General features: G+C 30.7%; 1 protein-coding gene across 1 annotated transcript in view; it reads left to right on the top strand.

Moving 5' to 3' along the window:
• LOC142332489 (protein O-mannosyl-transferase TMTC1-like) overlaps positions 1-18,720 on the top strand; it is a 755,673-nt gene that overhangs the window by 610,972 nt on the left and 125,981 nt on the right. Inside the window, exon 11 of the mRNA XM_075378938.1 lies at positions 4,420-4,563. Coding sequence (XP_075235053.1) covers positions 4,420-4,563 — 144 coding nt within the window. The remainder of the gene's footprint in view (positions 1-4,419; positions 4,564-18,720) is intronic.

Raw genomic sequence — 18,720 nt, forward strand, 5'->3', positions numbered from 1 at the left:
AATAAACCAAAACACGGAATTTAAATACAAATTCGATTTACCTATGCCTGAATAATCAAGGATTTAATGATTATTACCTCCAAAAACTCATTAAATTAACTATAATATCATTTAATATTCTAAATATCATTCAGTTGTTGCTGTTTGGGCTAGTCCAAAATTAACAATGAATAATAAATTTCATTTATGTTATCCTTACGGGAAATGAATAATTAAAAAGGTTTCTATATGTCTGTCATTATAGTCTAAACTACACTTAAATAATATAATATTGTCATGCAATAGTGAGAAAACAGGTCGTATTGTTCAGTAATGTTATAATCATGATAAAATAAATTTTTTTCTGTTTTATTTAATTTTAATAAACGCTTAATTTAAACAATCTCACTCTAACCAGTAACGAAAATATTATTTTAATTTAAAAATTTCATTCTGTTAGAAAAAAGAACATTGTTTTATAATTATTATTCACATATTTCCCAGGCTTGTATCACTGTTTCTAAACAAACAAAGCCAATCAATAAATAAAGATTATATTATGAACCTTGGGTATGTAGACACATACACACACACACACACACACACACACACTCACATCATTAATATTATACACTATAACTACTTGATTTCACAACTATGCAGAAACAACTCCCTTTCATTTGACTCCCTTCAACTCTCTTTCATTGCGAAAACTACTGAATCAATCATTAAACTGAAAATTCTAACTGTATATATATTTTTTATAACTCCCGGCATGTTTACTACAATTCAAACCCCACCAATCCCACTGCTTTATAAATCATAAATAAATAAATAACCTAGAACTTCTTTTGCTAAAGTTAATGTCATTGTTTGTAGCGATCGTTTTCTATTTCAAAATCGACTTCTTCATAAAATTATAATATATTTTATTAAAATTAAAGGCATTGTCTAATCTGGTAGCGACCTTCATATTTTTTTCTATTTAGCCTCCGGAACCACCGTAAGGTATTACTTCAGAGGATGAATGAGGATGATATGTATTATTCCTTTATTGTATTATGTACCATTCCTATGACGTGTGTTTAATTGAAACCTAATTACCAAAGACTACAACCCAATTACACAACTATCTACGGGGATTGGTAAGCCAGGTGGGATACGTCCACGAAAGAGAGGTGGATGCATCGTTTGATCACGCACATTGAGACGTGCGCCGGGAGGAAGTTTGGCGAACTGGGATATACTGGCTGACACAATTCCTGACCGGCCATGGGGTATTTCGTTCATACTTGTATGGACGAAGAAGAGCTGAAGACCCCTTTTGCCCCTACTCTCGGGAGGTAGACATGCAGGAACACATGATATTCCTATGACCGTGGTGGGAGGAAGAACGCCGCGATTGTGCTGCCGTAACTGGGCATCTCGAGGTGAGGACCATCGTTGGAACGATGTTAGGCAGATCGATGGACTTCGTCACTGTGATGGGTATTTTGTCGGGAATACTACAAAAAATGTATTATCGGGAAGCGAGGGATTAAGGGACAGCTACGTACGTAGCTGCCGGTTGCCCGTGCTTGCACGGGTAGGCGGTTTTGATGAAGTGCGGGAACTCTCGGGCCCTGAGCTAAGAGACTGAGTCCTAACGGGGCAATTCCTTTGGGAGTGTCCTCGTTAGAGGCAAAGCACAAGGGAACGAGTCGCGGTTGCTGGGTGATGGAGGCCGGAAACGGCATAGTCGAGCCTGGCGTTTCCCTCATCTGGCGGCTAGAGGCAAAGGAACCTCTTGGAACCGTGTTCATGTTTTGAAACCGTTTGAAAACAACAACCCACACATAGCAACTAAAAAACTATTTTCAATTTTTGAAGATCTTTATGCGTATTGCATGGGCAAGCCGCGACGAAAGCAGCTATTAATAACAATAAAAACTCACAACACTGATTACAAAAATTCTCATCATATGTTGTCAATTTTTATTTGATTATATTGTTTTTAAATAGTTTTATAAACACGATAAAAATTTGTTTTAACAATAAAAATAACACACGAACAAAAATATAATCCACATAATTTTTACCGGGGGATTCTCTTCATGGATATCACTTACATGGTTTCAAAATATTATATTCATAAAAATTACAAACCATATATTTTTTGTTAATTTTATTTAGATTAATTAATGACTGTTAATGATGTTAAAGAACAATTTAGATTCGGAGTAACAGTACAAGGTGAAAAGATAAAGATGCTACGATTTGCTGATGATATAGTAATTCTAGCCGAGAGTAAAAAGGATTTAGAAGAAACAATGAACGGCATAGATGAAGTCCTACGCAAGAACTATCGCATGAAAATAAACAAGAACAAAACAAAAGTAATGAAATGTAGTAGAAATAACAAAGATGGACCGCTGAATGTGAAAATAGGAGGAGAAAAGATTATGGAGGTAGAAGAATTTTGTTATTTGGGAAGTAAAATTACTAAAGATGGACGAAGCAGGAGCGATATAAAATGCCGAGTAGCACAAGCTAAACGAGCCTTCAGTAAGAAATATAATTTGTTTACATCAAAAATTAATTTAAATGTCAGGAAAATATTTTTGAAAGTGTATGTTTGGAGTGTCGCTTTATATGGAAGTGAAACTTGGACAATCGGAGTATCTGAGAAGAAAAGATTAGAAGCTTTTGAAATGCGGTACTATAGGAGAATGTTAAAAATCAGATGGGTGGATAAAGTGACAAATGAAGACGTATTGCGGCAAATAGATGAAGAAAGAAGCATTTGGAAAAATATAGTTAAAAGAAGAGACAGACTTATAGGCCACATACTAAGGCATCCTGGAATAGTCGCTTTAATATTGGAAGGACAGGTAGAAGGGAAAAATTGTGTAGGCAGGCCACGTTTGGAGTATGTAAAACAAATTGTTGGGGATGTAGGATGTAGAAGGTATACTGAAATGAAACGACTAGCACTAGATAGGGAATCTTGGAGAGCTGCATCAAACCAGTCAAATGACTGAAGACAAAAAAAAAAAAATGACTTTTAATGGTTAGGTGTAACAAAATTTTTAACTAACGTAAAACATAAGTGAGATTTTAATTCAAAATTTTATTTTTGTTTTTGTTCACACGTTTTGGATTTAATATTCAACATTTTTGATAATGCGCCAAATAATCCAATAATAAAAACTGAATATTTTACACCGTAAAGATCGTAATTATCATTTGTAACCAACATACAGGAGTTCTCTAAACGGAATAGTTTAATTATTATTAACTTATACGACATATACAAAATCTGTATCTTTTATTAATCAGCAACTCACGAAAATTCGAATAATACAGATCATTTAATAATACAGACATTTATGCAATTGTGAAACTGCATCTTATTTTCAAATGAAATACGTTTAAATGAACTGCAGCCAAAAATATGTATATGTAATTTAATGAACATACAAGGAAATTATGTGGTGTCAAAATCAGATATTTTCAGATATATGTGCTGTTTATCGTAATGTAAAACGCGTAGTTCTCCATTTTCAACGGTAGAAACTTCGAAACGTCGTCTATCATTGCTTACCTAACTTTAGTTTAATAGAAATTTAATAATTAAAACAATACCAACATTAATAAAAAACACATTAAAATTTATTTTTTTAAAAATCGTTTCAATTCACTAAATCTATATTTTTTTAAATCATCTCTAAATTAAGTGTTAATAATTACTTTTAATTTACTACCTATTTTAAAGATAATGATTTAATTAATAATTGAAAATATATAATTTTTTTTACTTTTAAAGGACGAATTTTTAAAAAGTCGATTTTTGTATTGCTTTACCTTCCTACATAAAATATGTTTGTTTTACTTATTTTTCCTTACATCTTACAAAAAAAAAAAAAATCAAATAACTGGAATTTTTCGTAAATAATTTGTTAAGGAAAATGTTTGTATTCTATACGCATTATTATTATGATCATACTGACGGAGTAAGGCTTTTTCCGGTTTTTATTCAATTTTTGTACGGTCTCTTGTAATTAAACAGAAGGACTTATGAATCCAAGATCTTACTTACAATATAAAATAAGGGAAGTTTTATGTAGTGTTTTATTTAAAGTACATCGTGTGTATTTGTGGAAACGTATTTATTGCATTTGCATGGATTCTTGCTAGTAAAGTTCCTTCAAAAGTAACAATGAAATTTTAATTATAAAACTAAATTATTAAAGATAGTTTTAATATTAATTTACTTTTATTTTTTAGTCTAAACGAGTTATTTTAAAACATTTTGAAAGTTGTTATTTTTTGAAAGATATTAAATAAAAGGAAATGTTTGAGATAGTGAATTGGTTTTAAATTTTTTTTTTTTTAAAGAGTTAATACATTCTTCTTTTTAGGTTGATTTGTGTATTTTTAATCATTGTTTTTTTTTTACAGGTTGTGGCCATCTTACGCAAGTGCTCATAATAATTTGGGTACTTTAATGCCAGGAGCAGTTGATGCTGAAGCTCATTTTTTAGCAGCAATAAGACATTCACCTGGTCATGTTAATGCTCATTACAATTTAGGTCAAGTATACAGGTAAGAACTAATTATTTATTCATAAACATGTGAGGCTGAAATAAGTAATGTATAATTGTAAGGGGATAAAAAGAATCGCCCTAAAAGGAGAGAATGAGAGGACCACTGGGTACAATTTTGTAGCCTTATTCGCTAGTATAAATGCGCCAAGTACCGTTACATTCTTCATTTGTACTCTGTAGTAACCGTTTACATGGAATCAAATATGGTTGCTATGTACACACATTCGAAATAAAGTTCTCTGATTGAGCTTTTAACAAAAAACTGAACGGTAATGACGTTGTTCATCGTAATTTACGAACCGTTTATGTTATTGTAACTGTTACTCAAACAACAGTAAATAAAAAACATACTGCATCAGGAGCTGAAAAAGAAAAATATTTCAATTGAAATTGTTCTGATTTGCCAAGATCATGTTAGTGACAGAATATCTGGAAGCTGAAATATCTTCAAGAACATCATCGAAGCTTCCCGCAGAATTCTGTTCACCACGCAAAATTTATATTCTGCGAGAGGTACTTGAGAAGACGTATATATCGTGACTAATAATTTATTGAACCAATAATTCTGTAACACCATAGTGATCGGCCATACAGACCACGCGCTAACGTCGAAGCATTTCTCAAGTTGAATTTGAACCAGTTCTACAAGTTGTAATTTTTTCTTCTTCTCGAATTTTAAGGATTCAGTGGCATTTATTTTATAACGTATTATGAACTAAAAGACACAGTAAGGAAGTCGTGAACAAAAAAAAGACCAGTTGAATTCTTTCCTAATCGTTGAGATAACTGGGTTAAGAAATGTATAACCGTAAATGATTATTCTTTTAAAAGTCAGATTGAAGTATTTCCCCCTCGTTTTGCAAAATTTATTTTCTGTAGTCGAATATATAAAAATGAATAGCTTATATCAGTTATCTACGATTATATGACCTTAATTATTTGGTGTTTAGCCACCGACTTTTGATTAATAAAACCCATTTACTTATTAAATTCATTTTGTTCATATCATTCTGTTATTTCTGAAGTAAAAATATATTCTTCTGTTTTAAATCATCAATGTAATGAAAAAATATATGTTTTTTCAACAAAGAAAATCATAGCCGTGTCAGGGATTGTTCCATCCTGGTAGTTAGAGCCGATGGCACCTCCCAGGGCCGTGATAATGCTTAATTGTGGTTCCGGCTCTATGAGGAGAAGTAAAAAACAAAATAAAAACATGGAAATCATAAAATATATATAATTTTATTATCAGAACGGAATTCAAGGAATTAAAAAGGAAAGTAACAAGCATATCTATAATTTCATCTGAACTTTGTTTTTTGCCTTCTATTCGTTCGTTAATCTCTAACTTTTACACAAATGTGAACTAAAAACTCTTAAAATGCTCTTCAATAAAAGTAATGTTTAGTATTGTTAATTTAGAAAAAATTAAATTTTATTGAAATTTTTACCATCATGGGATTTTTTGTGATACGTGGGATTTTTACCAAATCTAAACGACTATTAACTGGTCGTACAGCGGAACATTTTTGTTAAAAATTGGGTTATTAGAAACTAAGCTGTTATAAAGGCAGATAAGTAAATGGTTACTACCACGCCATCTCTAATGTGATGACTCATCATTCTTTCCAACTGCAAAGTGTAAAATTACACTTTACTGAAAAATTATTCAAATTTCTCAACCCTATTCGATGTCGTAGCAATCTATCTGCAAATATATTTTTCCGTAGACGCTACAAAAAATATGTAAAACAAATATATATATATATTGGTACATTAAATATTTTTTGTTTGCTTTATTGTGGTTACAAAACCATTAAGGCGTCTGATATTGTTTACAATATGTACTGCTCATAATAAACGACTCCTTCAATAATTCATATGCAACTTGCACATTAGGTAGCTATAAACATTTTTTAAGGCGTCAGATATAATTTCAAATATATTACTCTTTCAAACATTACTTTAGATAAAAAAATTCTGAAATATTTATAAAAATTTCCATATTCATGAAACAAAACTGAATATGAATTAAAGCATACCTCCAGCTTACTGAAATTCCTATGAGAGGCTTTCTTCTTTTGCGTCCAGAATCGATCTGAACTGAAATACCTCTGCTCACATGTTGCAAGTTAGAGTCCTTAACAAAGAAAAAAATAAATACATAAAACCGTAGCAAATATACATTTACAATGTTATTACAATTACAATGTAGAGTAAGAGACCAACTAAAACATATTCATGAACTCACTGGTATCTGTTGATGAAATATTAAATTTTAGCTCGGTGTACTTTAATCGATATTCCGCGGTGTTCGGGAAATATGATCGTACTTTCATTTTCTTTCATTTAATTCCATATAATTCTTATTTCTCCCTAACAGTAATATAAAATAATGAAGTACCTAACGAAGTGATATCATTTATACTCGATTTTGTTTTTTTGTTTTTTTTTTAATTATACTCAAATTATATTTTAAGAACGTTACAAAGGTTTTTTTTTTAACTTCAGATTGTTTATTATGTATTTTATTATTATTATAGTTACAATAAATAGCAAGTAGCTGGACATTTGAGAGAAGTAACGTCAATTTTTAAAAAAAAATAAGAAAAATAAATTAAAACTCATGTTTTAGTTTGAACCAAATAAAAATTTCTACAAAACTTTCATTGCATCCAAACTTCTTTCAGTTGTTGTATGAAGGTAGCGTCAAGTTAAACATATAGCACAGTTTTTTTTAACAAATCTTAACAACTATTAATTAAGTGGTCACATAGGCGATGCAGTTTTATAACAAACTGGGTTATTAGAAACTAAGCTGCTATAAACATAGATCGGTAAAAGTAAAATTCTTTCCAAATACTAAGAGCAAGAATATGATTCTTACAATTATTTCATTATTTTCTAAAATGTATTCCAAGTTATAAATTATAAGAAACAAATTGAATCAAATTGAACAATGGTTAAAAAGTTTGATGTGGACAGCATATGACTTCCTTGTATGCCAATTACAAAATATATATTTTTATAATATATTGTTTTTTTTTTTTTTGTTATTATTGAATTATTATTTATTGTAATTTTTTTTACAATTAGAAGCAAATAATTATTAATAAATCAATATATTTAAATTAAAAAAATAGTTAAAAAAAGGCAATGAAGTTGCATTAGAACCGATGTACCTTCCCCTTGTAAGATCTAAATTTTACATTAATTAAAATTTTATTGGTCTATAAATCTAGAACTACTGAAAATAAATACCATTTATGATATATCGCTAAAATGTTTTCAATTGGGGCTTAATACTGTAAAAATAAAAAATTCAAATTTTTTGGATCTTGGGCTTTTTTGGACAGGTTTTTCCAGTCGATTGCAATCAAAAAGGAGTGGTGCAAAATTTGATATTACAACAGTCTTAAATCCAAAATTTCAACATTTTACAGCTAATCGTTTTTGATTTATGCGAGATACATAGATACATACATAAGTACAAATATCACACCGAAATAGTCAAAATGGATTCAGGGATGGTCAAAATAGATATTTCCGTTGAAATCTGAAAACCGAAAATTTTCTCTATTAAATATTTTATTGCAAGAAATATTTAAACAAAAACTATTATTTGTATTTGTTTTTATAAAATAAAATTATCTTTTACATGAAGTGATATATAGTTTCATACAACTACCCTATCAAAAAAAATAACATAGTTTAAATCAAAGAAAACATCATCAAAGATTCCACTGCTTAATAGGATCTAGAGTTACCCTTCATATATATTTTTTAAAAGAAAATTTACTTCAAGAAGAATGATTTTTAACTAGAAAATAACATGCGTAAGATTTTTTTCTTTGTTAGTGTAGCATATCTTATACGTTTTATTTTTAATTTGGCCGTAATATTTTTTTCATCGTTTGTTTATTGTTGCATCAACGATGACAGTCACTAACGACTTAAATAAAACTGTATGACTTTAAATGATTAAAGAATATAACAGTAAATTTTGGAATATAAAATGTAACATGAATAAAAAACGGGTAATGAATATTGAAACATCACCCCTAGACTGTTTTCACTGCACACTGTTCACAGTATTATGTAAAGGATTTCACTAAAGTAAATCCACTAAATTAAGTTCTACATTTCTCTATCATAAAGAAAACACAAAAGCCTTTTCAAGTATTTCATCCGGTAGAGTGAACCCTTCACATCTGAACCGAGGAATTTTCGACGAATAAACCTGAACAAGGTGGAGAGCACGAGAGTTACAGCTAGTATGGTCAGTCGACGTTTTCAATTGTTCATATAGAATGTAGACGCCGTTAACTTTGGGGTGGATTTATTACGTGACATCTGCAAGATGGCTGGAGACTCAGTGACGTTAGATGTCCTCTCCCTGCGGCCCTCATTTGGGAATACAAAAGTGGTGGCGGTGGGGGTACCGGCTCTTCTCGCGGATAAATTGCTGATGGATGGCCGCATCTGCATTCAGTGGGTGTCTTGCCGGGTTTCCAGGTCAGCTGAGAAACGTTGCTATAAATGTTGGGGGATTGAGTACCGAGCTGGGTCCTGGGGTGGTCCCGATAGGCGAGGACATTGCTTCAACTGTGGGATTACGGGGCATCTACGTAAGGATTGCCCAACGGAGGCCAAATTTACCCTTTGTAATTCTCAGGGCCATTCTCTTGGGAGACGCGGCTGCAGGACCAAGACCAAATAATGAGGTGCTTTTCCTGTGTTTTGGGGAAAACCAGGAAACAGCCCTTGGAACAGCCCTGTCCAGGAGGAGTAGGCCGCTTAGGTGTCCAATTACGCTGCCGGTAATTGGACAGGGACTTCCGTCGTGTTCCGATTGAACTTCGACGAGGGGGACAAAGAAAGACCTTTGTACCAGTGGGGGATCTCTTTGGGGTTCCTCATTTTAGGCATGGCGTCAAGACCGGAGTCCCGGTGGGAAGATCCCCACGAGGTCTTCTCATTAGAGGCATGGCGATTAATTAAAGACCTAGTCTTAGCTGTCTGGAGGGAACACCAGTTCTCGACTAGGCAGTTGAGGCGATGGCACCACCTGGAGCAGTGTTCATGCTTGGTTTTGGGTCTGGCTCCAGGGGGACGGGATAGAAACAGACGGACTTAAAAATAAAAAAGTAGTTTAAAGGTCAGATGTTTTCAAATAAAAATACTAAATTTATCCCATTTATTTGGGTATAAAAAATTACAGTCTGGTTTAATTTTACCCAAGGCCAAGAAATCAGGGCGAATCATTTACCAGCCAATAACAAAGCGTTTCCAAATTTATGTCTCTTTAAAAAATCTTTTTCATTTTCACCAGTAGAATATGTTCTGAAAGTTTATTAAATTTTTCGTGAATAATTCTGAATACTGTAGCTTCACGGCTGATTAGTTTTAAATTAATATGTTTACAATAGTAATATGTTTACAATATAAATTTTTATTTATTCGTTATTTTACAATGAATAACGTGCCATGTTAAATAAATATTTAATATTTAAGCGTTCATGATTATAAAGTTTCAATTATATACTTTGTAAAAAACATAGGAAATATTACAATGTTGCTGAATATGCTGAATTGAAATTTTGCTTTAACTTGCTAACAATAAATTATTATAAAAAAAATTAAAATATATATTTTTAATATTACGCTTTCTACAATCTTTTTTTTTTATATCCAAGCTCTCATTGTTTTTCATCTATATATATATATATATATATATATATATATATATATATATATTTATATATATGTAACGTTTGTATAAGCTTCTGTAACGAATTATAAATTATGATTAAGTTAAACAACAGACTTTAACAATGTATGAGTTATAAAGGATAAGCGATATACTGTAAGAAAATAAATTGCATTATGGTGGAAGTATAACAACGAAAGGGAAGTTAAGATGTAAAGATCTAAGCGGAAAGATGCTGCCTGATTAGAATTCAACCCTCTAGCAAACCCCTAACATTCCCCGTAAACTACTATTATCAACCCATCCTAAAACCTTTAACATCCCCCATCTCTGATTGACAGACAATGGAGACTTCATATTTAAGTCTATCGTCATCTCCTTCGTCTCATCATTCTGTTTCATTTTCTTCCCTCTTACACTTCTCTCTTGAACGAGGGTGAGATGATGTGTAAGTAGAAGAGTGAAGGAAAGGGTGTTAAATAGAAAAGAGGGGTAATGAAAAGGTGGTAGTAGAGGTGAAATGTAATAGAGTAGGGATGAAGGAAATTTACCGGTGACGAAGTAAAGCAGGGATGGAAGTCTTCAGCCTACCTCATCAATCACATGACACTATTCATTACGGCTAATTACGTACACCCTATTCCTATGGTCTCATGCTCCCACTTTTACAAAGTATTCCCAAACCTCCTTTGCTCCTCCGTTGCCTAACGTCACCCTTATCAAAAACCCCTAGAAACCTTTTACTCCCAAACGTTTCACCACTTTTCTTCGTTCATTCAGTCATCTCTCTCTATCTCTCTGTCTCTCTCTTACTCTCCCTTATTTCTCATTCTTCTTTCCTTTTTAAACTCTTCTACCCATTCCAAATCTTTTCCCTTTGTACTAGCATTTACAAGTAGGAACCCTTATTATACCCTATAACGTCTTGTCCCATGCCATCTAAAATTTCTCCTACTGTTACTACTATTTCTTCTATTAAAATATAAAAAGGACCACTATCCAGATTCTAGCGATATTATTTAATACTCATTCATTTTCCAATCTTCCCCTTCATTTTACGACCCCTCTCTTCTCTTTATCACCCACCACAAAGATGCATCTACTCTTTCTTTCTTTCATTCTTTCTTATACCTTTGACATTTCTCTTAGCAATCATTTTCATCCAACTCATCATCATTGTCACTTTCATCAACTCATTACACCAATTTATCTCATCTTTCTTTCATTTTATTTTTTTCTCTCTCTCTCTCTCTCTCTCTCTCTCTCTCTCTCTCTTACTCTCTCTCACTTTTTTGTCTATCAATATTCTTTTTTAACCTATATTATTAAAAAATTCCTTTTTCTTCGTCTCAATTTAATAATATACGCTAGGCTATTAAGAAGAGAGTAATTAAAAAAGAAAAAAAGAGGCTAAAGTAAGTAAGATATTTTCGTTTATGCATATTTCTTCTTTTAATTATAATTTTTAATTAAATTCTTTTAATGAATTATAAATATAAATCTATAATTTTTTTAAAAGCTTTTATTCATATATTTTTTTTAGATAACTATATAAATTTTATGATTAATGGAATAAGGAAAGAATTTTTCATAAAATTTAATTTTATTTCAGAAGTAAAATATAAAAAATCTTTTACTTCTTTTTATATCATAATTTTAAATAGATTAAACTTAAATATTCTTATTTTTAAATTTTCTCGCGTATTTAAATTTTTTTTTTATTATACAGCGCGTTCAGAAAGTTGCTGTGCAATGGAATTATGGAAGTATAATGACGAAACTTTCTTAATTATTACATTGTAGTTTTATTTCATTATATTATAAAAACGGATATATTATAATAACTGGAATAAAAGTGTAAAAATTGTTAAAAATAACCTCCTCTAACAACAATACCTCCACTGTACACGTTTTAATCTGTTTTCAAACATACGTATGCCGATATTGCGGTTTTTATTTCGTCAATCGTGCGTGGTCTTTTCCGAAACACTCCTTGTTTCACTGACCCATAGAAAGTAATCGTGGGGAGTCATAACAAACGATTGTGCAGTATACAAATCCCTCAAAATTATTTGTTCACCAAAGACATTTCATAAAAACATCATTGACCTATTACCAACGTGCGCTGTGGCGCCATATTTTTTTAACCAAAGTGATTGCTTTCCAGTTTTGTTATCTGATTAATGAAGTTTGTTAAAACGGTACAATAACGATGACTACTAACTTTATTTTCAAAAAAATGTTGGACCCACAATGCACATTCTACTCCTATCAACCCAGACTCTAATGTTCCCTTCGTGTAAAAATTGATCGTATAATTCATGGGGGTTAGTTGCTGACCATAGTCATGTATTTTGCGAATTAATATACACTTTCGGATGAAATCACATTTCATCTGTAAAAAACGTAATGTCAAGGAATTTTGGTCAATAAAACGTTTAAAACACTGACTATAATTTAGTATTTTTGCCTGATTTGTAGTTTTCAGTTTTTTAACACCCATTACTTTGAAGTAGAAAAATTTCAATTTTTTTCATATAGCTTTACGTGCGGTAGCAAGTCCGATATCATGCTGGTTTGATAACTTACGCATTAACTTTGATGGACTTTCGTTCACAGCATCCGAAATATTAAGCAGCTTCTGTTCGTTTAGTTTAGGTGGTCTTCCACTTCGATTAGCGTCTTCAACAGTGCCTGTTACCCAAAACTTTTCGATAAGAGTTCGGACTTTATTTCGGTGAGGAACAGAAATATTTGGAGACTTTTCAAAAAATTTGTACTTTACTAAATCAGTACCTGTCACCTTCAGAAAAGACATGTTCAACGAGAAAAATTCGTTCTTTTACCGAAAGAACCATTATGTTTTTCGGAACTATTGATCTCGATAAACTAAACAAAACAAAACATGTTCAATCACAACGCAACGATTGACCTCTTAGTTTATTACTTAGCAACGTCCAACAAACCCACAGGGCAACCAACCTAATGCCGAAAGAACACAATTCTTTGCATAATTTTAAAACATACTGCAAGGCGCGTTTCCGAACGAACTGTATAAAAAAACGATTAAGAAATTCATCTTTACCGCCAAATCCAAATTGATATTTTTGTTCTTCCATATTCTAATTTATTTTTTAACCTCCAGTAGAGTACTAGAGACAGAGACCATCATCAAACAACTTAATTATCAGGAAGAATTAAACACGATCGCTAAATCTTTAATATTGATCGAATATGAACTTACAAAAATCCATAGGAAATCACCGGGGAGAAAAAATGTAAGAAGAATATGGTGAACTGAGATGAAATTGATTTATCTACCGAAAAAAGATCATCTGCTTCATGATTATTTCTTACTTAAAGTCTTATATAAGACAGTTTTGACCGATTACGTTATCTTTTTCTAGTAAATAAGCAGTAGATTTTTTTCGCAGTGATATCTGTTATTTTAATAAGATTCTTTGAAAATGATTCATTTTTCAAATGAGTTAAAAATATAACTAATTTGAATCTTATCATCACATCAAATTTTCTAAAATCTATTTCTTCGTTATTTTTTTCCCGGTCTGTCATTTCTGTTATAAATATATCAATTTCATAAATCGCCAAGTCAAGAAAAATATTTTAATACTTTTTTTAATGTTATCTTTTTATATTTTTCTGAACGCATAAAATTTTCTTTTCAACAAGAAAAGAAAGTAATCTTGTTAAGAATTCCTTTTCTATCTAATTTTAATAAAATTTAAATAAATTATAAGGCTGATTAGAAAAAAAAAGATAACACTAATAATTTGCCAATCACTTTATTTTTTTTAAATGTAAAGGATCTATTCATGCCATGAGAAAGACAGTATAATATTTATTTAAATGAGAAGGAATAAAATAGTGGTGAAAATCAAGAAGCTAAATTTAAACAACTATTGTAAATGCTATAATATTATTTAAAAGAGATGCAAATCTAGTAGAGTAGATTTTTATCACTATCTTTTGTTTATCATTATCATCAACTTCCTTCTAAGAGACCCTGTTTTTCTTATCTTTGACGTTTTTCTGTCCTAGCCATAGTTTTTCTATTTTTTGGTTTCATATTCTATTAATCATTTTCGTATAATAAAATAAAATTAATTAAATTTTTTTTTCTTACCAATTCTGATATTTTCCTAAATATATATATATATATATCTTCTAAATATATAAATCTAAATATATTGTATATATTCAACGTTCTTTTTGATTCCCGATTTGTCAATTTTTAGTAAGTCATTTAAAATTTGATATTATAGCCCTTATTTATGTTCAGTAATTCAATTCATAAAAAACTGATAATTTTATCTTAAAAGGGAGATTTTTCTATCCATCATCATTAATGGTTCAAAAAATAAGTATCAGTAATAAACATAAAGTAATGCAAAGAATAAATATCATTAGTTAAATCGATAAAAAAAGTTGCACGTAAATTAAAATGTACAGTAGGAAGTCATATTTGAAATAATAAAAATCTGGATAAAGGATACATCATGTATAAAAATTATAAGATTAAAGAATTACCAAATTAAGTGTGAAAGTGCCATAGCTGACCGGGATTTGGAACTCGTTATCTCCGGATGAAAGGCCGAAACGCTAACACTAGCGATACGGAGGCAGGTTGCCGAATGTATTTCAACATTTATCTAGGTATACATTATTTTTATGACTGCTAATTCAGATGTGTAGATAAATTATTGTTCTCAAATAACTCAATTAAAAAACAATTAACTGAGACTATTTAAAAAAACATCGTGTAAATATAGCAATAATTAAAAAAAAAAAAAGAATTTTACGGGTAAATAGAGAAAAAGTTTAGAATAATACTGTCAATAAATAAGTTACAAGATAAGAATTAAAAAAAAAAAGGAAAGTCATAAAGTAAAGAGTGAAATTAATTCTGTTTTAGTTAGTTTCAAAATGTAAAGTAAGATACGGTACCATTAAATATATGTCGGTCTAGATTAAACAAAGTAAAATGTGAACGCTACGAGGAGTTCTGTAGAGTTGTTTAGTTGTTTGCATCGTTATTTAAACTCAATAGATCTTAGTATTACTTGTATTACTACTATTATACCCTTATCTTTTAAGTACTTTATTTCAGCCAATAAATAAGCTTGTAGTTAAAGCTACCTTTAATTTATTAAAATAACTGAAGTAAAACAGGGATAACATTTTTTTAATTTTTTAAAAAACAATAAACTCTTATAATTTTTAAAATTATTTTTATATTATTTATATACATTATTTTTTGTTAAATTACGCTTTTATAAAATAAAAATCCCTTTCGGCACGCCGGAAAAAGGAGGTAGATTTCACCGGTGCTAAGTAAGGGATAAAAGAGATTTCCACCTTTAAGTAAGAAAAACTTCAAATTTACTCAATACGACAATGGTTGCATGTGAAAAAAACGTCGTATGTTTAGCATACAACGCAAAATTACGACATTTATCGTGTCGACAAGAAAGTGAAATATATATACATATAAACTTTAGAACTGACGATGGTTTTGGGGTCTGGGGGATGTGAAACGCGAAGATATGTCCAAATTTTCCGGAAATCGAATCATAGTACCCATTACAATAGCTAGCTTGTTTATGAAATCTACCTAAAAATCTGAGCATACTGGAGTTTTTTTAACGGTAGAAGAAATGAGAATTAGTATATGAAGATCATACACTCGTAAAGTAAGATTATTAAGTACGAGTAGTAATCAAAATAGTAAATCACTAGATTTCTATAATTAGTACAAAGGTTTATATTGACATATCTCTATTAGAATAAACTTGTGTACGGAAAATTAAATTACTCAGATGGATGCGGCTTAAACTAAAAGAAAAAGGAGTATTTTTTTTTTTGTAAAGAATTGTCGCTGATATTAATGTGACAGATAACCCTATTTCTACATAATAAATTAAATCAATTTTGTAATAACAAACATTTAAAAAATTATTATTGTCAAGCTTCGTAAAAAATTATCACTCAAAAAAAAAAGAAACAATACTTAAATATATAAACACACACACATAAATATTATATATATTGAAGAATATTATAACAAAAAATATAGCCCAGAAAAATAAACAAGCAACCCTATACTCAGGTATTAAAATAAAGAAATCCCTTTTGGCACGCCGGAAGGCAGAGATAGATTTCATCTGTGTTAAGTAAGGGATAAAAAAGATTTCCACTTAAAAGGTAAGAAAAACTTCATTTTTACTCAATATGACAATGGTTGCATGCAAAAAATGTTTCACGTGTTTATCATACGACAAACTCCATCTTCTTATAATTCTAGCAATATTTTGGTTATCCCTTGCCGTAAGAGTTGGTCATATAAAAAATTATTTCAGACAAAGGTTTTAGGTAATGTTTAAAGACTAACGACAATTTTAAACCGATTCGATACTGTGCGTATTAAGGGAGGTATGATTTTTTGTTTTTGGAACCACATTTTTCCACCCCATGGGCCAATGGTTGGTGATATCAAAACCTTTACTGAGATACGTTTTAAGCCCTTATCCCAAAAATAGTGGGAACTTTAAACAAATTCGGAATTTTACTTAATAAGAAATTATAAGGATTAATTGTGTTTTTTGCCCCCTCCCCACAATTTTCACCCCTTTGGTCCGATTTTGGCCGTTAGCAAACATGACCGAGATTATGGGACGAGTTTGTTTTTAAGGACCAATTTGAAAATTACCGGGAGAAAATTACGGCAGTTATCGTAACCACAAGAAAAGGAAATATATATATATATAAAAATAAACTATTGAAGTGATTGTGGTTTTGGGGTCTGGGGTATGTGAAACACGAGGATATGTCGAAATTTTCCGGAAGTCGAATCATGGTACCAATTACAATAGATAGTTTTATTATGAAATCTACCTTAAATATGCTAAGGAAAAAATTATGCTGCTCTACGTAAGTCCCAAGTAAATAAAAAATCAGTATTACAATTACATGAAATACTAGACATTTAAAATCTAAGTACATATTTTATTTAAAATACATATGGTTTTTTTATATTTGAAGTTACACTATACATTGCGCTTTCTTTTACAATCTATATCTATCTCTCTACCACTTGTATCTATGAAAATAATAAATAATCAATATGGCTTAAACATCATGAGTTGATTGCTTGTGTTTTGAGTTTGAAGGAAGTTTTATAACTTTTCAAAATTCGAATCTTATTACGTAACATGAGAAATCTTATTGATATGTGTATATATGCGCAAGTACCCGTATGTAAGTTTAAGTTTGTGTATGAGTGTGCACACACGCGCGCGCGCGTTTGTGTGATAGAGAGAGAGAGATAAATTGAGTGAGTAGACGTGTGTGCATAAACGCGTGTATAACTAGATATGTGATTGCACAACCTGACCCTTAGATCGGATTTAATCAATAATACCGATATGTACATTTATATATCCTACCCTAATAAAAGGAATTTGTATGTGTGTCTGTCTGTGTGTGCATTCCTCTTAGCTGAGACATGCTTACATGATCAGACATACTACTCGACAAAAAAATCATATGATTTTTTTTTTCTTAAATGCTTATAAACGGTAAGTAAGAAGATGCAACACCAAGAAATAAGAGCAAAAAGAAAGAACATGCTTAAATGATTCAACATTTTTTTTTAACCTCCGGGATCACCGTTAGTTATTGTTTCAACGGATGAATGAATCACAATTTTTGTAGCGTGTGAAAATGCCATCCCTGATCGGGATTTGAACCCAGGAACTCCGGATGAAAGGCCAAAACGCTACCACTCGTTCCACGGAGGCCGGCAGATTGAACATACTGCTCGTCAAAAAGTCATAAGATTTTTTTCTTAAATGTTTATAAACAATATATAATAACAGTAATAATAATTATAAATTAAATTTATAAATTTTACTACCGTAATTCATTCATTCAGTATTGTAGCAGATATTATAACACAACTATTTTCGATAAAAATAAATCGATACAGAAAATACTATCGACTATCCATTTAGAATCCATTGATATTTTGTCGAAATGTTAGTTTCGTATTACGATAATTTCTTTCGTAAATTGAATATAATACATAAATAATAGATTAATTAATTTAATTTGTACTTAAGCTTCCAGCTCTCGTAGTAATTGAATTTGTATTCGGATACTAGGGATGTTGATGAAAGTGTTGAGAGTGTGTATAATCTTTAAAAGTTATTGTTAGAGATGTGCTGGACACCTAATAACAGCATTCAGAGACGCTGCCCGGAAGGCCTAGCTGCGTAGGCGTGCCTACGGCACGCCTTGCAGCTAGTATATAAATACACATATGTACAAACTAGATATTTCTCCTTCTGACTTTTTTTTTGTAAATAATAAAAAATTTGAAGTGGAAACTGGTAAAAATCTTGTATGGTAATTTTTGAAGTGAATTTA

Source organism: Lycorma delicatula, chromosome 11, assembly GCF_047948215.1.
Source record: "Lycorma delicatula isolate Av1 chromosome 11, ASM4794821v1, whole genome shotgun sequence".
In the NCBI taxonomy this organism is placed as follows: domain Eukaryota; kingdom Metazoa; phylum Arthropoda; class Insecta; order Hemiptera; family Fulgoridae; genus Lycorma; species Lycorma delicatula.